Raw genomic sequence first — 23465 nt, forward strand, 5'->3', positions numbered from 1 at the left:
CTGGTTAACAATACTGGTTAGCCACACTCAACCTGGTTAACAATACCGGCTAGCCACACTCAGTCTGGTTAACAGCACCAGTTAGCCACACTCAGCCTGGTTAACAGCACCAGCTAGCTACATTCAGGCTGGTTAACAATACTGGTTGGTTAGCAACCTTGGTTAGCCACACTCAGCCTGGTTAACAACCCTGATTAGCTACATTCAGGCTGGTTAGCAACACCACCTAGCCTCACTCAGGCTGGTTAGTGACACAGGCTGGTCGACACTCTGGCTTTGGGGTCAGCAGGGAGGCAGGAGGCTCCAACTGCCGCTAGGGTTGCTCTTTTCCAGGGTCTGGCTGAGAGCTTTTGGGAAGGTGCGTGGAGTCACCACCCCCTCTCCTGCTCTGTCTGGCCAGTCACCTAACCGGGCTGTTCCGGCTCTTCCTCTGGGCGAGGGCAGTGCAGGCTGTGGGCTTCCTGAGTGGAGGGCCCGATGCTCCCCCAGGCTGGGTGACCCTCCCAGGCCCCCACCCTGACTTGAGACAGACGCCTCCCTGTCGAGGGCTCGGACTTGACGAGCCGATGTTATCATCTTCAGCAGCAAGTGCGTCTACCCGCTCCCCGCTCCTGTGAAGTCCCGGCCCCATAAGGACGCTGACTCGGTGCTCCCTAAGCCTCCCACCGCCTGGCTCCACTGCCTCTGTTCAGTCGCCCTGGGCCGGGCTCCAGGCCCCCTCCTCCAGCAGGGCTGTCACCTCCCGGGGGCATCAAGTGAGAGGCTGCGGCGGGGACACCAGACAGCACCCCGCAGCGGGGTGGCCTCTCGGGAGCGTGTCATGACCGTGACCCCAGAGCACACACACCCCTTCCCCGTGTCTGCTCCTGGCCCCAGACACATCGATGGGTTTAAAGCCCAGTTTCCAAGACTCGACTGGCCCATCGTGTCCCCAGCTAACCAGTCAGCCAGCAAGTGGGTACCGGAGGCCCCCCTTGGGCAAAGCATTCGGGGGTACCTCACCCCAGTAGAACAGGCAACATGCACACATGCTTCCTGGGCCAAGGGCTGGAGAACCTGCCTAGGAGGGAGTCAGAGCAAAGAAGGGATCTGGGCCAAGGGGAGAAGGTCAGTGTCTGAGGAAGGAGGACGTAAGCCTGGTGAAGCCCGAGGGGGTGGGTGAGAGGTGGGCAGAGGCTCAGAGCCAAGCCCCAGGGCTGACCCCCACTAGATGCCTGAAACTGCAGCTATTACAACACTATTATATAGTATATTTTTTCCTATACATCACACCTATGATAAGGCTAAATTTGTAAATTAGGCACATGAAGAAAACAACAATAACCAATAATAGAACAATTACAACTACACACTGTATTAAAAGTTATGTGAATGTGGTCTCTTTCTCTTTCTTTCAAAATACCTTATTGTACAAACTTAATGCCTTTCCCATCTTAACTAAGCACTTATCACGCACTGTGGCTGTAACTTGTAGTTTTAGGTACAACAGCAAACCGGCATATATTTCTTTTTCCTTCCTCACAATTTCACAGATAGAAGATTCCTTCTTACTGTGGATCTGAGCAACCCCAGCGTATGATTTTTCTTTCCTTACTAAGTCGGGAATTTTCGCCCTTTCACTTGAAGGAAGCACTTCGTGGCTTCCCTTTGGCACAACTGACTTGCCAGTATCAGTATTTTTGCTCTGAGGTCGTCATATTAGGTAGATAAGGGTCACTTGAACACGAGCCCTGTGATACTTGGACAGTCGATCTGATCACCTAAGTGACCAATACACTGAACAAAGGGTGGATGGAGTAAGTCTGCAAGGAGCTGCTCAGAACTGCATGCAATTTAAAACATGAATTGTTTATTTCTGGAATTTTCCAGACCATGGTTGACCTTGGGTAACTGAAAACTCAGAAACCACAGATAAAGGGGTGATGTCTGTATATCGCTCTTCTGAGGATAACTACGAACAAAACACACCGCTGACTGTTGAAAACCCAAATCGATCCCAAATAAATACAACTTGTAAGATGGGGTCAGTCGTCGAGCTTAATCCTACCTCCGTGTAAAACCCTCTTTAGAAGTTTTTAAGATGCCTGAATAAGACCCATGTAACTACGAAACGAATTTACTAAAACCCTTCAAATGTTTAACCGTCCGTTACAGAATTTTATGTCTTCAAGCTCCTACCTTGGGGCAGACGTTTTCAGTAGCTTGAGTGGATCTGTGAAAACTTCTTTAAGAAAATTCAACATGTTTAAGCCGTGTGGTATTAGAGTCCTAACCCAGGACTGGAGAACTGCACACAGACGGCTCTGGTTTGGTTGGTGGGGGGGGGGGGGGGGGGGGCGGCGGGGGGGGGCAGGGAGGAGTCTAAAAAGTTTACATCCACGGAGAGGCAGCTTTTCACTGCACAAGGAGGACAACCTCACGCACGATTTAGGTGTTCACTCATTCATCACCTTATAAATTAGCCAAAGTTTTGTAAGAAACACCCCACCATTGCCTTTCCGTCTGACGCCAGCAAACAGGCTGCTGGATGCAGGGCAGATGTGCGCGCGCAGGTGGCGCTGCGACGACAGCGGACCCACGCCCCCTGCGGCACCACGGAGGCCCGCCCTCCTCCACCTGCCGCCCCCAAGGGCGGCCGTCGCGTCTTAGCAGGTTTACCTTTCCTCTCGGGTGGTTTGAAGAAGTCCTCCGAGAAGAAGACCGAGGACTCCAGGTCTTTGGGGACCTCGCCCCGCAGGTGCTTGAACTGCGGCACCCAGGCTCCCGTGAAGTTCAGTTTGTCGAAGACGTCGACGGCGAGAACTGCGGGGACAGGCACCGCCATCACACGCGGCTCCCAAGCCCTCCCGCGGAGAGCCTGCCGGGACCCGTGCCGTTTTCAACCCGACCAGGACGGCTGTCCCTGATCACCTTTAAACAGAACCTACCTCCACTTCCTGCTGAGTCACACAGCCCGGTGCCTTACTGGGGGTCTCGGGGAGCTCAGGAGGCGCCCCCCCGGCCCCCCCCCCCCGCCACGGGCGTGTCTTTTCCCTGCAGCTGTGTCCCTGCTGGCAGTCAGCCCTGCAGGCTCCAGGGCGACCCCCCAGGTCTTCCCGCTGAGCCGTTTTTCCAACACCCCCGATACAAAGGGCACCCTCAATTCACTGCACAGGCAAGGGCTGTGCTCCCACCTGAGGCGCTCAGGACCAGGGTGGGTGGGAGCCCTGGAACATGGGAGGCAGGGGCTACTGGCCCCAAGGACTGGGAGGATGGACAGGGCTGGCCTGTGGCCCGAGCCCAGGGAGAACCAAGAAGGAAGCTCTCGGCCCAGTGCAGGGGCGATGGTCCCAACCACAGGGCATCAGAGAAGGACACTGGAGGGGTGTGCGGGCAGAGGCGGGCCAGAGGTTTGGCCGGGACCTGCCTGAAGTCTCTGGAAGGGGCTGGGGGGCAACAGCTACACCAGGTGCCCGTCAGGCGCCCGTGTCCTGTCTGTCCCCGAGAGTCTGCAGGCCGGCTCTGCCAGACCCTCTCTCAGGACAGAGGCCGGAACGCTGGGCGCTCACCCTTCTGTCCCGCCCCAGTGATGACGGGCTCCCAAGCCCACCTCCACCCCAATGCAAGGCAGGTGGCATCCTGGGCTCAGGTGGGCCTGGGAGGTGCAGACCAGCCCGAACATCTTCTGGTCAGGAAGGGCCCCTCCCTGGGAGCCTGAGAGTTCACGCCAGGGATGCCGCCGCCCCTGGGTTAAAGGCTCAGGTCCTCCTGGCGACAGATAATCGGCTAACTCAAGGGGCGATTCCCTGGGAAGGGGCAATCCCTGGGTCCTGCCCGAGCCCCCATGGGGGTGCTAAGTAAACAGTCACGGGAGGAGAAAACCAGCAGCCCCTGCCGGTAGGACGGGCCCCCGCTCCAGGGACTCTGCTGCTATGCCTTGGTGGGTAGGCCTGCCCCACCAGGGCTTCCTCCCCAGGAAGGAAGCCGACGTTCAACCCCTGACCCCCAAGCAGCACGTCCTGGGCCCTCGGGGTGACTCGGTCCACAAGCGTTGGCTCTGCTGGTGGCTCGGCTCCCAGCCCAGAGAGGGGGTTCCCCCTCCGCCAGGTGCCAGCTGCCTGTCCCCGGCCCTCTCCCAGGGTCTGTGCCTCTGGGTGAGCCTGGAGGCTGGACCTGCCGCCAGACCCTCCAGCCCACTTCCCCGGGCAGCCCCACACCTAGTTCTGAAGGTAAGAGGACCACCAAGATCCTGCCAGCGTCGACCCTTCTCCCAGAGATGGCCGAGGGGGGCTGCACCTGAGATGGGCCCCGGGGTTCCACCGTCCCCCCCGCCGGGCCCACAGCCTCACTCATGTTGGGGGTGACGATGACGAAGGGCCGCAGGTAGGTCCTCCGCAGGTTTCGGGCCACGTTGCTGAAATAGGCCTCGAAGCGCCTCAGCAGCTGCGCGGTGCCCCCCTCGCTCCGCTGGATCTGCTCCCACGCGGCCCTGGTGCCCGGGGCCAGGAGGGCGCTGCCCGCCTGGACGACGTCCTGGTCAGACAGACAGACAGACGGTGCTCAGCTCATGTGAGCGGCTGGCCAGCGGAGGCCTGGTTGACACGCTGAGGCCCAGGCTCCAGAGAGCCTTTAGGTCACAGGACCAGGCCGGGCCAGGATCAGAAACCGCGAGAGGCTGTTGTCTCAGCTCCAAGGCAGGAGACACGTGTCGGGGGAAACTTTGCAGGGGGTTTCACCGTGTGCACCCCGAGACACAAAGGGGAGCAGGCATGCGGAGACGCCCCCTGATACATCGGAACCCCCAGATGTTACATCGGAACCCCCAGATGTTACATCGGAATCCACCAGGAGAGCCTGGCCTGGGAACGGTCGCCCCGTCGCTGAGCACACAGCAAGGCAGCCGAGGACGCGCTGCGGGTTCCAGTTCGGTGACGCTCCCGCCCTGAACACCTCAGATGAACAGGGGGCAGCGTGGGGAGGACACTCGGGCTGTCACGGGGATTCAGGGGCCACAACCCAGGTGGAAACCAGGTCGGAAAACTTCTGTTTGCAAAGAACCGGAAGTGGAAACAAATCCCTGGGCCTAGACTCTCAGACCTGGACTGAAATACAGGTGCGGGAACACTGCCAAGGCCCTGAGGGCTCCGCACGGACAGGGGAGGCCCCCGGGGGCTCTGTGTGGACAGGGAGGCCTTAGAGAGGAGTGAAGGGGAAGCACGAGGCAATGCCGCGCCTCACCCGCACCCCCGGCAAGAGCAGCTTATAAACTGCATGAATGCGCCTCTGGCCAGTTATGCTAAAGACACGCCTCAGGGGCTGATCACTTAAAGACAAAACAGGACTGTCTCTGCAGCAGGAGGCGTCAAGCCGTGTGAGAGCAGGACTCGGAGTTTGGAGGGGGCGGTCCTGGCACCCCCCCCCATGGGTTGTGTGCCCTTGGTTCCCTGTGCCTCAGTTTCCTTAATTGTAAAGCAGAGCGACAGCCGAGCTGCATACAGGATGTGTGTGGGAACAAGTGGGCCGATGCCTGCAGCCCCCAGGACACTGGCGCGCACGCAGTGGTCAGCTGATAGCGGCACCACTGTCGTCACCATCAGGCCTGTCCCTTTGCCAAGACACTCCTAACACTTGGAAACCCTTTTGCTGGTCACTGAACTGGCCTGGGCTCACGTCTGAAAAGGGCAGTCTTGCCCTGAGGACACCGGGCCAGATGACCTTCCACGACCGAGCCAGGGCCCCCGGTCCAGCTCACCCCTGGACGTGTGGGGCTCTCTGCCCACCGCCTTCCTACCTCGTGGAAGTCGGCGTCCCGCGTGGCCGCCAGCTCGAAGCCCTGCTGGCTGCTTTCATGCAGCAGGACGCGGCCCAGCAGCTGGTAGCCCGTCCGCACATCGTTGCCAAAGAGCGCGTCCGTGTGCCGCGTGGCGTTGCGTAGCGCCCGGGCCAGCCACAGGGACCGGTCACCGTCCATCCGCGTCTCGTTCCGGCTCAGCTTCTCGTTCTGGGTCGGGGAGCAAGCGCCAGGTCGGCCCTGGGCCCTTCCCCTGACTCAGAATCCACTACTTTCCAGTGGAAATACCCTTGTCAGAAAAGAACTTTAAAATTCCCCAAGCCCCAAAATGAACTTGGGCTGATGGCCGTGGCACAAAAAAGGAGGGTCTGTCAGGCTAAAAAGCACTTGGAAAAAGACACCAGGTGGAAGAAGAGAGAGAGTATGACACCGTGAGTCATGGGCGGATGGCAAGGCGGGGGGCTCGGACGTGGGGACTCTGGGTCTGCAGAACCAGACGCAGGGTGGGATCTGGAAAGGGAAGAGGAGACGGCTGCCGCGGCGCCCCAAACAGATGTGCTGTCTCCGGGCCCCGCCCAGCCTGGGACCAGCATGACCCGGCAGCCTGGAAACCCACCCTCTTCCTGCATGTCCCCAGGGTGCAGCCTACCATGGCTTTGAGGTCCACGAAGGAGACGGTGGTGCAGTTAAAGAGCTCTGGGGGCAGCCAGCCCTTCTCCCCGCTGCAGTGCCGGACCGCGTTTCCTAGGGAACAGAGAAGGACCCGCCAAGCCTGAAAGCTGAACTGTGAATGAACCCCTCGGCTGGCCCAGGGCCGGCAGGTACCATAGCCACGAAGCCAACGCTGCTCTTCCCTCAGACCTGGGAACACGCTGACAGCTGCCTGACATTCACAACCAGGCCTTACCGTTGGCCTGAGCTGCCCAGCAACTATGGGTGGACACCTGAGCGAGTCCGTGAAAAGAGAAATCGGCTGAGTGGTCCATTGAGCACCCACCGTGTCCACATGCGCTGCAAGCCCACCCGGATCCCACTCTGGGCTGCTGCTTCCTCTGCACTGACTCACCAGACCTCCCCCGGCCCCCTGTAGCCAGACGCAGCTACCACCCCCGTTTTACGATGAGATGCCAATGCTGTGAACGGTGCGGCAGCTTGTCCGAGCCTCCCTGCCGCCGTCCCCATCCCAGCCACTAGACTCTTCGTATTTTCATTGTGCTCTTTCCAGGTTTTATCATTTACGACTGAGGAAAAAGTTATCTTATCCCCTCGATCACTTTGGCTAAAGGAACTATTTCAACACAGAACGTCCGGTGAGTTCCGATGCCTCGGCCGGCTCTCCCGCAAGCCGCACGCCTCCGTCTAATGTTCCGCCTGGAACGGATGCCACAAGCCACACCCCGCGGTACTTACCGACAGACCCTTTAGGGCACGGCACTGCGGCTGGCTGCCCGAACTTGGTCTGCGGCCACCAGATGCCAGCCTCAAATGCTCTGGGACAGCCGTTGTAGATCACTGGGGTACAGAGGGGAGAAGGCGCTCAGCCTGGCACATCCGTGCACACAGACGTGCAGCGTGCTCCACAGGCTCCTCCTGGACGGAGGCCCCGCCCCCGCCAAGAACCGGACCCCTCGCACCCCCCATCGGTGTTAGAACAGGGGGAGGGGGGACGCAGGCTCTGACCCACGCCTCCTGACGGGCCAGTGGACAGAAGGCCAAGCAGACACAGCTGGACCAGGAGGCTGTCAGGCGCCCCCACCACGCCCCAGGAGTGTGGGGTGCACACACATGCACACACGCACGCAGACACACACACGCAGACACATGCAGGCACACACACAGGCACACACACACACACGCAGACACATGCAGGCACACACGCAGACACACAGGCACACACGTGTGCACACGCACACATGCATGCACATGCAGGCGCATGCACAGAGACATGTACGCGCACGCAGACACACGCGCACACATGTAGACACACGTGCGCACACACACACGCACACACATGCACGCACACACGCACACACACGCACACACACAGTGGCCTGTCCCTGCCGTACAGCCTGAGAGGGTCAAGGGCAACGCGGACCTTCGCAGCCGAGGACCGTGACCTCGGCGAACGGGTTGTCACAGCGGTTGCACTGGCGGCCAATGACGCCGGGCTTGCAGCTGCACTGGCCAGTGTCCATGTCGCATGTGCGGCTGTGGGAGCCGTGCGGGAAGCAGTCACACGGCAGGCAGGTGTCCTGCGCCGGGGGCCTGTAGTAATTCTCCTGCAAGAGCCAGAAGCAGAGGCTGGACGTCAGACACCGCAGACAACCTACACCTGGAGGGCGTTTCCTGAGCAACGTCAGGGTTCCCGCCCGGCTCCCTGGCCTCCCGGCTGTCCTCCACCCACGGCCTCCAGGCCAGCGGCGTCTGGGGCCCCCAGGATGGACGGGGCAGGTGTGTCCTCCAGGAAAAGACGCCCTCTCTCACATCTCAGCAAACACCGTGAGCCACCATCTGTCCTAAAAAGGATCAGCGATTCAAATGGAGATCTACGCACCAGGGTACCAGGATGGCTGATGGAGGTGTTTTTGTTTTTTTTAATTGTGAGAAATTAGAAGCCACCCGAACATCTGTCACCGGGCAGGTCAAGCTGATGGTCAAGAGCGTGGGCTTCAGTTCTGGGAAGTCGTGGATTTGCGCCCAGCTTGGTCATTCACTGGCCACACTGCCCTTGCCAGGACACTTGGCTTCCCAAGGTCCAAGGGTCCCCGGCTGAAAACTGGGCAGACTTGTGGCCAGTGACAGAGGCTTCTGTGTCAGGCAGGGACACGGAACTGTCCCACAGGCGGCTCCAACTGTGTGTCTTCCAGTGCCTGAGGAGGCACTGCATGTGAGCAGTCACTCTGGGAGGGCACACGGTATCACTGTCACTGTTTGTACAGTCCTTTCTGCATTTTCTACAATTTTTGATGAAAAAAAAAAACCCTAGGCATGATTCCCCCAGGTACCCTCCTCACTCTCCTCCTGCCCTGCCCCCCACCAGTGCCATGACCGCCATCTCACACCATGTGGTTTGCGTGGTCCTGATCTGCTAGGGCCCTTATGATTTTTCAGGCGACATCGGAGGCACGGCGGAGCACGTGGGACACGACGCATGTCAGACAGGGCGCCGGGGAGCATCAGAGGGCGCCGTGACGGCAGGTTCCCCTCTTGGGTCAGCAAGCCTGGCCACGGGACAGCGCGTCCCTCCGAGCGGCTACTGTTACGCACAGAATTCTCCTTTGGGATTCAAGTTACCGGCAGCTCACGGCCACTGTCGACACAACATTCTGAAGGTACGTGGAGTTTTCTGGGAGGCCCAGAGGGCCGGGGTTCCCCGTGCTTTGGGCTGAGAACCCTGCGGCTGTGTACGAGGATGACAGGCACCCGAGGCGAGGGAGTCGGCAAAGCTTTTCATATTTTAGATGCTGGTCGTCATTGGGGACTTCCCTGGTGGTCCAGGGCCTAAGACTCCGCACTCCCAATGCAGGGGGCCCGGGTTTGATCCCTGCAGGGAACTAGATCCCACATGCTGCAAGTAAGAGTTCGTACGCCACAACTAAAGATCCCGCACGCGGCAACGATCCTGCGTGCCGCAACTAAGACCCGGAGCAGGCAAATTCATTAATTAAATAGTTTTTAAAATGTTGGGGATCATTGAGTGGTTTGATAAAAGACCAGGAAAATGACCGATCAGAAGAACCGTGTCTGGTGACGAAGATGAGTCAAACTTACAGAAATTGCTTGGTTTCCCGTGACCGTGTGCGGGGCTGAGCCAGCTCACAGGCGAGAACCTGCAAACTGTGCTCACCCACAGTGAACCCTGTGAGTACCCAAGCGTGTGTGTGTTCGTGTCCCGGTAGACGTGTGGGCGGGTGTGTGGGTGTGCACGCCCCGCCGTCTCCCTGGGTCCCTGCTGTCCGCCCGCGGCCGGGCCTCACCTTGCACTGGCACTGCCCGTTGGTCTTGTTGCAGTCGGGGTCGAAGCCTTTACTGACAGCACAGTGGCAAGGCCCGCACACAGGGTTCCCCCACCAGCCTCTGGGGCACGGAAGGTCGATCCTGTTGGGAAATCAGATGGCAGACGGAAGGTGTACAGAACTGCCCTTTTTGGAACGAGAGGGATGAGAGGCCTGGGCCTGGCTGGACTAGTTCTGGGCACCTCCCGCCCCCCTGAGTGGTCCGTTGCCCCCTTGCTGGCCCCCACCTGCAGGACTTAGCATTTTATGACCTATGCCCAGCCTTCCGGGGCCCCGCATCTGGAAGGGTTCTACCTACAATACTGTTACTTTAAAATAATTTGTTTGCTCACTTTTTTCTTCCACCTGCAAGAGGCAGGCGAGTGCCCCAACCCAGCTTCCTAGGAGCACCGTGTCAGTAAGTCCTCTTCGCTCAGCACCCCTACACCATGACGCCTGGCCCGCGAGGGAGGGCGCTCAGGGACAACTAACCCACTGTCAGGCTGGTTCTTCACCCAGCCCCACCCAGCGCAGAGCGAGCCCAGCTGCCCTGGGCAACCTGCTCCCGCGTCCCGGGAGCACAAGACCAGTGGGATTGGCAGCATCGATGCTTCCCGGGTCCCCGGGGTCAAATGCTGACCACGTCCCCACGGATGCTGGGAGCAGCCTTTCCTGGGATGTGGAGCCTGCTTCAGTCAGCTCAGAGCAGCCCTGGGCTGGACACGGTGGACTCAGAACCGTCAGACCTGCCCAGTCCCGCCCCCTTGAGGTGCCCGGGCAGACCCTGAAACAGGCGACCTCCACGGTGCCGAGGAGGCCAGGCTCCTCCCTGCCCCGCCCGGTGGTGGCTGCTGCCTGTTGCTGTCACCCTACGCCCACTCCCCACCTGAGCGCTCACTTGAGTGTCCGCTGCTGACCTGTCTGCCTGGGGATGCCCCCCAAGTGTCCTTCAGGCTCCGCAAATGAAACGCTGGCCTGTGTTTACTATCCTGGCTAACGGCATTCCAGCCGCCCATCCGCCAGCCATCAACCTCTCCTACTCACTTGTTCACCTAACCAGCAATTATTAAGTACTGACTGTGTACACACTAGGGGCATAACAACGACCAGGATGGGCTGGGAACCAGCAGTTATTAAGTACTGACTGTGTACACACTAGGGGCATAACGACCAGGATGGGCTGGGAACCAGCAATTATTAAGTACCGACTGTGTACACGCTAGGGGCATAACGACGACCAGGATGGGCTGGGAACCAGTAATTATTAAGTACCGACTGTGTACACGCTAGGGGCATAACGACGACCAGGATGGGCTGGGAACCAGCAATTATTAAGTACCGACTGTGTACACGCTAGGGGCATAACGACGACCAGGATGGGCTGGGAACCAGCAATTATTAAGTACCGGCTGTGTACACGCTAGGGGCATAACGACGACCAGGATGGGCTGGGAACCAGCAATTATTAAGTACCGACTGTGTACACACTAGGGGCATAACGACGACAGGATGGGCTGGGGCTCCAGGCTGGTGCTGATGGGTCTACATCAACACTGTGGGGATCCCAGAGGCTTGGTGTCGCACCCCTTCTCACTGTCTACTCAGCCCTGCCTTGCGGGCATCGCCAGCCCTTGGGGACGCCGCACGGCCTCCCAGCTGGTCCCTTTGCCTCTGCCTTCCGTCTGCTTCCACCACACTCCACCTGTGAGCTGGGGGCGCTCTGACACCCAGACCTGATCCTGCCCCTTTTCTGCGGAGCCCCTGCAGCCTCTACAAAGCCCAGCTCTGTTCCCGGTTTGCAGGCAGCTCTGTTCCCGGTTTGCGTCTCCCCGGCGCAGAACATGCTGGGACAGCACGCGCCGGCTCTGCCCGGGACCCACCCGCTGAGCTCCTTAGACGGGTCTCATCCCATCACTGCTCTCCGGCCCTGCCCCCTTGGTGTCCCTGCTGGAACGCCCCCTCCTTCAGCCCCGCTGACTCCCAACCCGCCAGCATCCAACGGGCTGTGCGGTGCCGAGGGCAGTGCTGCATCCGGGTCACGGGTGGGGTTACAGCACACACTCCGGCCCCCAATGGACAAAAAGCAGGGCGAGGTGTCCCGGCCAGGCGGAGCAGGCTGGCACCGTGCGGCTTCTGTGCCAGGACGGCCCGGCACTGGCCAAGGACCAGCAACCTTCACCGCATCACGTCCCAAAGGGGCTGGAGTCTTGGTGTGTGAAGGACCTCGTGGCCCCATCTGGGAGAAAGTGCTCATCCTGTGATGACCACACACCTGGACTGCGGGGGCCTGGAGACCAAGATGCCCCCAGTGAATTACACCAGGACTCTACGCGCACAGCAGAGATGACTGCCACTCCCGACTTGAAAGATAGTGTTTTCCGTAATTACACTCATCTTCCCGTATCTCAGCGACTGCCTGCTCTGTGCACAGCTGGGCTCTTGATAAATGAGCTGTGCTGTGCGTTTCTGGGGTGGAAGCATGCTCAGTGGGGTTAGTGTGAGATGCCCAACTGGATTCTCGTTTATTTCATGCCAAATTGAAAAAGATATGTCCTTGTTATCCTGAACCATACGTATTTGGGGGTTAAATAGCAAAGAGGAGAGAACAGGTCAGGAGGAGAAGTAGCCACGTGGACCCTGAAAGCGAGGGCGCACTCTCACCTGTTCTCGCAGTACTGCCCGTAGTGGCCGGACCCACACTCACACACGTAGCCCCGCGGGGAGTCGGGGCTGTGCACGCAGGCTGCCACGTGCTTGCAGGGGTTCACATGACACGCGTCCACACACTTCCTTCCAAAGTACCCTGCGGGGACAGGCCAGCGTTAGCCCACCCCAGGATCTGGCTTTGCGAGTCCGCTTTCCAGAGCGACACCCTCTGTGTTAGGATGTGCTAGCAATCTGCGGCTTCCCCAAGCCTCGACTTGCCATCCACTCTGCAGAGGAAAGCGGCAAAGCCTATCAGAGTCACAGGAAGCACGAACACTCGGGGGGGTCAGACCTGGAAACGCAGAGATGAGGGCCTGCCTCCCAGGCCCCCCGGGAGGGCTCACAGCGGGTGGGTACCAGCTGAGGACAGCCACATCACCTCAAAATTCAGAGACAACCCCTGAACATATTATTTTTCAAATGTGCGCCTTTCACAGACTCTCCCTCATCTCAGTATATGCCCTGAGGATCCAATCGGAAGTGTCCCCTGTCCCCCACGTGAAGAAGACACAGGACACAGGGACACTCCCTAGTTACGAAACAAAGCTCAGGGCGCCCCAGACCCCCAGAGAGGTGATGGGGGAGCCGCTGCCCAACTCGGCTTTCCACAATGTGCTTTAAACACCAAAGGCGTCGCCCTCCACCGACGGGCACCAGGAAAGGGGGGCTGTGGGCGCCCACCTCTGTCGCAGATGCAGGAGTAGCCGTCCCAGGTGTCGTGGCAGTGGCTATGCTGCGGGCAGGGGCTAGAGGAGCAGGGGTCCTCCACGTCACAGCCGTCCTTCACCCTGACCTTGAGGGCGTCCTTCATGTTCAGCGTGGCGATATTGGTGGCCGTCTCCCCCATTCTCACACCCTGCGTTAAAGAAGGGCAGCCAGAGTTGGTGCTGGGGCCTTGGGGCTGGAGGAACCCCAGAAGGTAACCAGGGGTTAAGAGAACCCCAAATTCTCTTGGGTCCCTTGTTTTAAAAGCTACGCCTCATTTATCGAAAGGGCTGGGACTGGTGGGGGGTGGCAGGGATGAGGGGCACTTCTGCTCCCCCAAGGCGTGGATCCCAGGCAGGGGGACAGGCCACCCGGAGTGAAGACGGAATGATTCCATATTCCGATAATTCCATGGTGAGGGTCATGGAGGAAAAATAATGAGGATGATGGGCGAGCACGGCCGCTGATGAAAGTGAGCAGGGAGCTCCCGGGAGGAGGGGGCACGTGCCGAGGTGGGGGGCCACCCGTGCGAGGCACCTCGGGGCCAGATCGCCCGGGGGCGGGGCGGGGGCGCAGGGGAAGGAACTAAGGATTGATTTCCCTGCAGCGGGGCTGGGGTTTGGGGGCGCAGGCAGAAGCAGGGAACACCTGGTCTAGGGGACGAGCGAGGGACCCGTCCAGGTGAGCATGGGGGGTGGGGCTGGTGCAGGCAGCGAGGGGCAGGTTCTGGAAGTGACATGAAGACAGAGCTGCAGGGGGCCGACCGTGGCATGGCTGTGAAGGGAATTCGAGGGGAAGCCTGGGAGAGGAGGGGGCTCTAAGCGGGAAACTGGGTTTGCTGAAGCTGGGTTGGCGATTAGAGAATTCATTCGTTTATTGAAAACTAACAGCATGACCAAGGACACCAACTGCGGTGCTGGCCACCCCTGAGCAGGACGCGGCGGGCCAGGGCCGGGCTCGGGGAGGGTACCTGCATGCAGCCCCGGAAACCGCGGCGCACGGAGACCTTGTCTTCAGACACGCCACCCACGATGAGGCTTCTCATCTTCAACCCAGGAAGCTGGTTCCCGATCTGCACCGTGTCCTGTGCAAAGAGAGGGGCTGCATGCACCATCTGGAAACGTCTGGCTGGAAAGAATTTGCTCAAAGGCTAAAAGGCAGTCGCACTGGCAAGCCCCTCACAGCCTGAGGACGTCTGTGCCTCCAAACAGAGGGCCCGGCTCAGCCTTCTCCGTGAACACGGCTGTTTGTGTGTGACGGGCAGGGTGCAGGAAGCCGTCAGAGGACATGTGTCCATGTCCCAGCCCAGCCAAGATGGGCATCTGGGGGGATGAGGGCAACCCTTCCATCTCTGTCGTGGGCATCGCCAACAAGCCACTGCGTGAAAAAGCTTGACAAACTAGAAAGTGGCAGCGAGTGGAAAACACGTCCACAGGGGCAGGGATCTAGAAGAGTCTCAGCTGGACCCTTAGGCTCAGGCAGGTGCACACGTAGAACACGGCAGTTTACTCCCAGAACCAGGTGTAAGGTGAGCCTGGACTCCAAAAGCACTGAGGGACCACGAGTAGCCCCTGAAGCGCGTGGGGGTCCCGTACAGATGCCTCCTGTTACCTGGCTGCAAACCTTGGAAATCCAGCGGGGCTCAGCACGTGTCCTCTGAGTCGCCCTGCCTGGAATGCCACCTGCCCATCTGGGATGCGCAAACCTCTCTGGTGTCCCACAGCCCCCTCTGGAACCTGGATCTCATTGCTCCCCCACCCATATCCATCTCTGTACCCCGAGGCACGGCACTGAGCGTGCAGCTGCGGCGCAAGCCGGCTTTGCTACGAGAAACCTCTGCTGACGGCACCAATGGCATCGCGATGGGACACACAGACGGACCAAGTCCAGTGCCTGACGCCAGGAGGGGACCATCTGGAAAGGGGATGAGGTGCAGATTCCAGTGTCCTCAGCATAGGAGGAACACGAGACCTGAATTCAGGGAAGCCCAGAAAGCGCTTCCTCAAATCCGCAAGGGCTCTGGCAGGGCCTGACACCTGGAGGGGTCGCTCTGTTTACCCACAAGCCCAGCGAAGGGGTCTGGGCTTCCCTGGTGGCGCAGCGTATAAGAATCCGCCTGCCAATGCAGGGGACACGGGTTCGATCCCTGGTCCAGGAAGATCCCACATGCTGCAGAGCAACTAGGCCTGCGAGCCACAACTACTGAAGCCCGCCTGCCTAGAGCCCGCGAGCCACAACTAGAGAAAGCCCGCACGCAGCAATGAAGACCCAACACAGCCAAAAATAAATAAATAAATAAAAATTAAAAACAACAACAAAAAATATAGCACTGTGATGTACATAATGTGATACGTTACGTACTGTGGTACAGCTACACTGGGATGTGCTAGTGGTTTCCCAGTGAAGGGGTCTGTGCCAAAGGGGGTACAGGTGCGCACTCACCTGGTCCACACCATAGTCCAAGGTCATGACTGCCAGGTACTTGATGTCTTTGCCCTCCTTGGCACTCTTCAGTTCTATCAACAGGTGGTGCCACTCCCCGTCAGCCACGCGCGACCTGGACAGTCTCATGGACACCACATCCGAGGGGCCGTGGGACACCTCAAACTGGACGTAGTTGTTCAGGATCTGTAGGATGGGGAGAGCTACACTAGTCACTGAGGAGATGATGACAAAATACAAAATACATTGCAATCACTTAAGTAACAAAAACTCGCAAACAGACTTACCACAGGCCACTGGATCAAAGATGGACTTAAAAATTAGGCAAAGTTTAATTTGCCGTTGCCTGTAAGTGACACTCTTCAGAATTACATGCCTTCTTCTATGGTAAGAAGTGTCGAACGTTGACAGAGGTCAAGTAAGATAAAGCCCGTCGGACTTAAGTAAGGGGAACAACCACAGATTCAGGTGACTACTGGGCTCTTATTTTTGGATGTAAATGTTTCATCTTATGAGACAAGATTCAGGCCACCATGTTCAAATATATGAATGAAAAAACAGAAATCAGCATTATAACTGGCCTAAGATGTTCACGTTTTAAGAAAATGTAGCTGGGGCAATGCTGAGATCATGCTTCCCTTTCCCCAGTGAAGGACTGGGTAGTTTGGACCCACCCTCCTCCTGAGAACACCTAGGAAAATGAGACAAAATGTTAAAGCACACCTGTCTCAGGCATCAGAGCGACCCAAGTCCCTGCAAGTTACAGAAGCACGACCAGGGAGAAAATGGGAATCTGCAGAAATAAGCTTAGCGCGTTGCCACGTGGCTGTCAGCGGGTTCTGGGAGGCACAGCTGAGGCTGACAGCTGTGCAAAGCTTTCTTGGTTCATGAGGCTGGGAGGAGAGAAACTGGAATTCAGAGCCTGCCCAGGGTGAGGGCTGACGACCAGAAGCAAACATGGGGGATGGGACACCACCATCTTAGTTTCAAATTCTCTCTAGTTTTTCAGCATGATGCCCAGCACGCAATCAAAAATAACCAAGTACATGAGGAGACAGGACAGTGTGCTTGAAACAGACCCATGGGAATCCAGACGAGAGAATCATCAGACACAGACTTGAAAACAGTGACGGGAACCACAGAGCTTTCAAGGAAACAGATTCAGGTACCAGCAGACTCTTATTTCTGGCTCTAATTTTTCCATTTCATGAAACTAGACTCAAACTACCAAGTTTAAATACATGTAAGATTGTAAATCAACTATATTTCAATTAAAACATACATGTGAGACATATAAAAAAACAGCGTTGTAACTAATCTAAGATACTCATGTTTAAAGATAACTTCAACTTAAAGAGCAGATTAAAAAAAAAACTATCAGCGCACTGGTTAAAAGAGACACGCCTGAAATATAAGGAAACAGAAATGCTGAAAGGAGAAAGAAAAAGGTACATCACGGAAACACCAACAAAGAGAAAGCTGGTTTAGCTACGTTAATATGAGACAAAGTAGACTTTAAGGCAAAAATAATTATGAGAGATAAGGAGGATTTTCATCATGATAACAGCCACTATTCCAGAAAGAGAAAACGATTCTAAATTTGCATGTACCAATAACGCAGCCTCCGAACCTCCAAAGCAAAAACTGACAGATCTGAAAGGATAAGAGATGAGCCACAATCAACGTTGGAGATTTTTTGGTTTTGGTTTCGTTTTTTTTTTTCCTCTCACTGTTGTGGCCTCTCCCACTGCGGAGCACAGGCTCCGACGCGCAGGCTCAGCGGCCATGGCTCACGGGCCCAGCCGCTCCGCGGCATGTGGGATCTTCCCGGACCGGGGCACGAACCCACGTCCCCTGCATCGGCAGGCGGACTCTCAACCACTGTGCCACCAGGGAAGCCCATGGTTGGCGATTTTTAACTCACCTCTCTCAGTAACTGAGCAGACAGACCCCAAAAATCAATAAAGATGTAGAAAATTGGAATGCTACGTGAACAAACGTCACCTGCTTGACATATAGAGAACGCCACAATACAACTGCAGCGCACACATTCTTTCCAAGTATAGCTAGAATAGTCACAAAAATGACTAAATGCTGGGCTCTAAAGCAAGTCTCAACACATCTCAAAGGTCTGAAATCATACCACGTATGTTCTCTGACCTGCAATTATGCTAGAAACGTCAAATGATTTACTAGAAAATGCCACCTGTTTGCTGAGAGGTATACTTGTGAATACCCGATGGGTCAAAGAAGAAATCACGATGAAAATAGAAAATGTATTTAGCTGATGATAAAGATAACGCAACTAATAATGTACTTTGATTTTTCGCCTCAACTGAGAGTCAACTGAAGAGGATAATTTTCCACCTTTTCACATTTTGTTTCCTTTCATTCCACAGAAGTCTGAGTCAACTCATTCATTTCCCTGGCCATTCTCTTTCGCTGTCCTTGCTAACAAAAAACCCCAAAGCCAGCAGATCAACAATGAAATGACGGACGTCTACAAACAAAAGCAACGTCTGCAGAACGATCCCAGGACAGTGGCCGTTAACTACTTACCACCTTAGATCTGCCCCCGGATTTAGGAGAGGTGTTTAACAGCAGCCACGTTAGCCCGCTTGACAATGAAGGTGGATTTAGGGCGCCTAAGAGCAATTACCCAAACTGTTTGGGCGGTAGGATGACTATGTACCTTGTCTGGCCTGCTGTGGAGGCCGGAACACCTAGACTCCTGCACCCAGGGCTCATGGGGCCTGCAGGAGGCCTGCATCCCAAAAACGCCATGTGAAAATAACCCGGAATACGCCTGTAATCCCCAGCTGACCAGCCTTTGGAAACTGCCCTGAGGCGGCCTGCTGGGTGGCCACTGGGGTCTGGTGGATCCCCCCGAGGTCACCACTCTTGCCACCCAGCCTTCCACAGGGAGGAGCTGGCCACAGCTCCTGGCAAAAGCCCTTCATTTTTGGATTAGCTACCCGTAACGTAATTCCTCAAACAATATGGGAGTTTGTGGCTTTGGGTGTTGTTCCGCAGAAAGCGTACTTTTTCCGACACGGAGCCCACTGCCAATGACCACCTGCAAGCTCCCATTCATCACCTGAACCAGCCAATTTAATCTGTTCCAACAGGGAAACCAGCACAGAGGAAAGTACCATCCCCGGGCAGAAGGGTGCCTGCCAAGTTCTGGCCCAGAGCTGGCTTCTGGGACCGCCTGATAAACTGATAAAATTACTGGTTAATAAGGGATAAACGATGACGGCTGTAATTATCCCAGAGGCACAAACTGCGCCTTCAGTGCAACCCAAACGGGCCTGCGCTGGAGACACTCCTGAGCAGTGATGCGGGGGAGGGAACAGGTGAGGGGGAGGGGGCAGGTGAGAGGTGAGGGACAGGTGAGGGACAGGTGAGGGGCAGGTGAGCGGTGAGGGGACAGGTGAGGGGTGAGGGACAGGTGAGGGGTGAGGGGGCGGGTGAGGGGACAGGTGAGGGGTGAGGGACAGGTGAGGTGCAGGTGAGCGGTGAGGGGACAGGTGAGGGGTGAGGGGGCAGGTGAGGGGTGAGGGGACGGGTGAGGGGTGAGGGGGCGGGTGAGGGGTGAGGGGGCGGGTGAGGGGTGAGGGGACAGGTGAGGGGTGAGGGGGCAGGTGAGGGGCAGGTGAGGGGTTAGGGGACAGGTGAGGGGTAAGGGGGCGGGTGAGGGGACAGGTGAGGGGTGAGGGGGCAGGTGAGGGGCAGGTGAGGGGTGAGGGGACAGGTGAGGGGTGAGGGGGCAGGTGAGGGGTGAGGGGGCAGGTGATGGGTGAGGGACAGGTTCGAGAAGAGATGGGGGTCCCGCCTGGGCTCTGAGCCCCCAGCCCCCACCAGGCAGGGTTAGTCAGGCCTCCCTGGGGCCCCATCCTCACATCTCTGTTGCCAGGCATTGAGGTGGTCACCTCCCCGTCCTTCACACGGGGGACCAGCAGCGGGTGTGGGGAGACAGAAGACACCAGGCTCCCCGCGCACGCATCGGGAAGGCTAGGCTTCGGGGCAGAGCTACGTGAGCCTCTGGCTGCGTCACTCAGGTGCACACCCGCCCTGCAGGTGCCGGACATGGACCTCACTCACCTGGAGATGGAGCCTGGAAGACACGCCCGCCGTGGCCTCCATCAGCACACCATCCTCCTTCCTGGTCCGGAACATGAGCCCCAGGTACCAGGGCACGGAGATGGTGATGTCCAGGTCGCTCCAGGACACGACGCTCTCCCCGCTGAAGCGCTGGGGGTGGGGCATGACTGTGGACACAGACACGGGGACCTCCCCAAATCAGATGGGCCTCTGAGAATCCTTTTTAGCTGTAGGGGACGGGACAGGCCCCCAAGGAGGGGGAGGGAAGAAACCCTGGGCCTTTCTCATTCTGACTCAAAGGCCGGTCTCAGACTTCCGTTTGTACAGCACTAGCCCTCTGAGCCCAGGAGCCGTGGGCTCTGCAAAAGCCCACCCCCACCAGGGACGCTGGCCACCTTCCTGAGCAGTCAGGCTGAGGCCTGGGGGTTCTCAACCTCGGCCAGTGTACAGTAAGGGGCTCTCAGGCAGAGCGGGACAGCCCAGGACCCCCGGGCCCAGTGGAGGGGCCCTGTGCGCCTGGCCTATCTGTCCCGCCCCACACCTGCCAGGTTGGGAGCCCAGGGGTCGTACGGAGGGTGGCCTCCTGGTGGGACCGCGTGAGCCTGCGGTGAACCCTGCGCACAGACCTCAACCCTGCAGGCTCACCGCCCTCAGCCGGTGTCTGGGGTGGATTTCCAAGCCTGAGGCACACAGGCCACTGTGCCTCCGCTCCTGGTGACGGGCACAGAGAGGGGAAGGCTGCGGGCCAGCCGAGGGCTCCCAGATGGTTTGGGGGGGACCAGGGAGGTGGCACTGGGGGTACCAGCAGCCTCATCCAATCTGTCACACTTGGAAAAACTGTGGACGCCAGACAGACCCGTAGGCAGGATGACGCTGAGTCAAACCAGCTTCATCACTTTGCCTCCAGAGCCCCGCGTTATCACAGGCATCGGGGAGGGACAGACACCTGGCCCAGCCCAGAATCTCACCCCAATTCCTCCACGAGGGACGGCACAGTTATCACCACGGGTGTTGAACAGCACAGGGCCTGCCAGGTGGGGACCACCTTTGGGGGCGACTCAGCCCCGTGAGCACCGGCATCTGTTTCCTGCTCTTACGAACCCAAACCCCGGCAGCTGTTTTCTCTGGCACAGCCGTAGCCGGACTCTCGGCCTCCATAACAGGAACTCCATGGGCATGGACGGCCCCGCCGGCGCTGTGTCCACCCGGGCCTCTGCCCCTCCCTGTGACTTGAGCTTCCCGCACACGGTGATCAGCCGGGGCTGGGCCTAACCTGTCCACAAGCCCAGCCCACCTGCTGCCCGGAAAATAGACCTTCGGGGCCTTGAAAGGTGCCCAGTGCTTTGTGTCACAAAGAGTCGGGCCCTGGGACTTCCCTGGTGGTCCAGTGGCTAAGACTCTGCACTCCCAATGCAGGGGGCCCAGGTTCGATCCCTGGTCAGGAAACTAGATCCCACATGCTGCAACTAAAGATTCCGCATGCCACAAATGAAAGACCCAGCACAGGGCAACGAAGATCCTGTGTGCTCTCAACAAGAGCTGACGCAGACAAATAAATAAATACATATTTAAAAATACAAAATCGAAAAAGCGGGCCCTGGCCGGTAACTGCGTCCCGAGCAAGGACTGGGGATGTAATCCAATTCCACGTCACGTGTCTCAGCTCCATCACTAACAGCCCTGGGCAGGTGGACCGCCCAACACAGGTAAGCTGCCCGCTGGCTCCACCCCTTTCACCTGCACTGATGGAAGGAACTTTGCTCTCCTCCAGAACACTCTGTCACAGGTTCCACCTATTTCTGCTTCAATGACTCCTTAGAGAATCTCGGGAAAGCTGTGGCCCCCACCCCCCGAAAAAGTCACACTCGGACCCCCCAGCCCATCCTGTGGGGCACACGAGCCGAGGGGAGGAGCGTCTGACTTCCAAGGAGAGGCCGTGGGTTGCAGGCCTGTGAGCGGCTCCAGGCAGGACTTCTCCTGCCCGTTGACTCGCTAATGAGCTCCGGGCATCTCCACGGTGGATCCGGGGAGCTCAGCCCAGCTTATCTGGCCTCAGTCTCCCCCTTTTGGTTTACCTTAAAGCGCATCAGTGATTTTTAAATGATGACAGTTATTTAACACTATCCTGCTTCAAAATGAATGAATGAATTGTTTAAAACCTGCCGGTATCTACAACTACAGGGGTGGGGTCGGGGGAGAGGCCCAGGCTTTGATGCCCACAACGCGGTCCAGCGGGGAAGCAGGCAGCTGGAGGAGCCCCTGGGATGCTGGGTGAGAAGGGGCATGGGGGTGCTGGCCCCGGGGAACTGGCCCTTCGGGCCTCAGGGTGCCCGTGAGGAGGCACACAGCCACCGGGAGGCCCCGCCAGGCCCCACCTCGCTTCTCTGACCCTCATGGACTCCCAACCTCACACTGGCCCTGCTCAGACGAGGGGCTGTGCCCTGCAGACCCGTCCAGGACCCCCAGCCTCTGCTCTAACATCACGCACCATGGTGCCCCCACCAGCCCGCTCCCCACCAGGACCCAGGCCTGGGGACACACGTGCCACCAGAGGCTGGCGGCCCCGGGCACCCAGCACCCACTGCCCCAGGCCCTCACCTTGCTCGCAGTTCTTCCCGCCGAAGCGGAGCGGGCACTCACACAGGTACGTGTTCCAGCCGCTGACACAGGTGCCCCCGTTCTGACACCAGGTCCCATCGCAGAAGTTCCTCTGAGCAGCGCAGCCTGGAAACAGAGGGCATGGCGTCGTCTCAGAGTGGGAAACAGGAGCGGAGCGTGACGCAGGGGGACTACCCCTGTTTCCTAGCACTGACCCACATGCTGGGGAAACACCCCCTGGGGACACAGCCGGAGGCAAGGCGGGCAGGCCTGGGACTCTCTGGGGCTGTCAGAACCTAAGACCTGACACGGCATGGAATGCAGTGCCCATGTCCGGAGACCATGGGTCCCTAGGCCATCCCACCCTCTGGCTCGTGGGATCGTCTGGTGACCGGTTCAAGACCCTGGGGTTGCGTGTCCGGGTCAGCGGCAGGCCCGCCCACAGCTTCACCACCGCTCCAACACTGCAGGACCCCAGACCCAAGAGCAGCAGGATGTGGAGGGGGCCCCTCCCGCGTGGCCGCCGCAGCCCCACGATTCCCCGACCGTCCTGCCGTACCCGCCCTGGTGCCATTGTTGGCGATGAAGCTGGCCATGTCCACGTTCCTGCCGTCAATGGACAGGTTCCGCATGCAGCCCACAAACTGCCGGTTCTGCACCGGGAAGTCTTCGGGCAGGTTGGGGACGCCCCCCAGGAGCAGGGGGCCTGTCAGATCCAGGGACCTGTGGAGGCGACACCAACCTCTGGATGGCCGGACGGCAAGAGCAGCCCCGATGCTGCTGTAACGTCCCAGGGGCCTCTGCCGCAGGGCACGCTCGTCATCCTGACCGTCAATAATCCAACGGGTGCAGGGGCCAGGGAAGCAGGCGGCCAACAGGCCCAAACACACGTGTCAGATCCTATTTCCGGTGCCACCACCGGCTCGCAGCCTCTCTGTCCCTTGTGTCAGATCCTGACCAACTGGGGGGTTGGGGTGACCGCCCGAGTCCTGATTGCTGGCCGGGCCAGTCCACACCCCAACAGGACGCCACCTTCCTCTGGCCTCTACTGGCCTTGAGGGGCGGTCACAGCAAACTAGAACCCTGGTTCTGCAGGAGCATTGGCATGGCCTTGGGCAAGGAGCTGAACCGCTCCAGGGCACAGC

The 23465-nt window shown here is 58.4% G+C and overlaps 1 protein-coding gene across 4 annotated transcripts in view; it reads right to left on the bottom strand.

The window, feature by feature from the left end:
- CELSR1 (cadherin EGF LAG seven-pass G-type receptor 1) overlaps positions 1-23465 on the bottom strand; it is a 148072-nt gene that overhangs the window by 21465 nt on the left and 103142 nt on the right. For all 4 annotated transcript variants that reach the window (XM_067698403.1, XM_067698404.1, XM_067698401.1 and 1 more), the window contains exons 7-20: positions 22880-23043; positions 22321-22446; positions 19723-19889; positions 15619-15804; positions 14147-14260; positions 13153-13327; positions 12427-12568; positions 9748-9868; positions 7866-8049; positions 7181-7282; positions 6420-6514; positions 5771-5980; positions 4329-4512; positions 2659-2802 (exon numbers count right to left, since the gene is read on the bottom strand). In XM_067698403.1, the coding sequence (XP_067554504.1) occupies positions 2659-2802; positions 4329-4512; positions 5771-5980; positions 6420-6514; positions 7181-7282; positions 7866-8049; positions 9748-9868; positions 12427-12568; positions 13153-13327; positions 14147-14260; positions 15619-15804; positions 19723-19889; positions 22321-22446; positions 22880-23043 (2114 nt within the window). The remainder of the gene's footprint in view (positions 1-2658; positions 2803-4328; positions 4513-5770; positions 5981-6419; positions 6515-7180; positions 7283-7865; positions 8050-9747; positions 9869-12426; positions 12569-13152; positions 13328-14146; positions 14261-15618; positions 15805-19722; positions 19890-22320; positions 22447-22879; positions 23044-23465) is intronic.

Source organism: Pseudorca crassidens, chromosome 11 (assembly GCF_039906515.1).
Source record: "Pseudorca crassidens isolate mPseCra1 chromosome 11, mPseCra1.hap1, whole genome shotgun sequence".
NCBI classification, from domain to species: Eukaryota; Metazoa; Chordata; class Mammalia; order Artiodactyla; family Delphinidae; genus Pseudorca; species Pseudorca crassidens.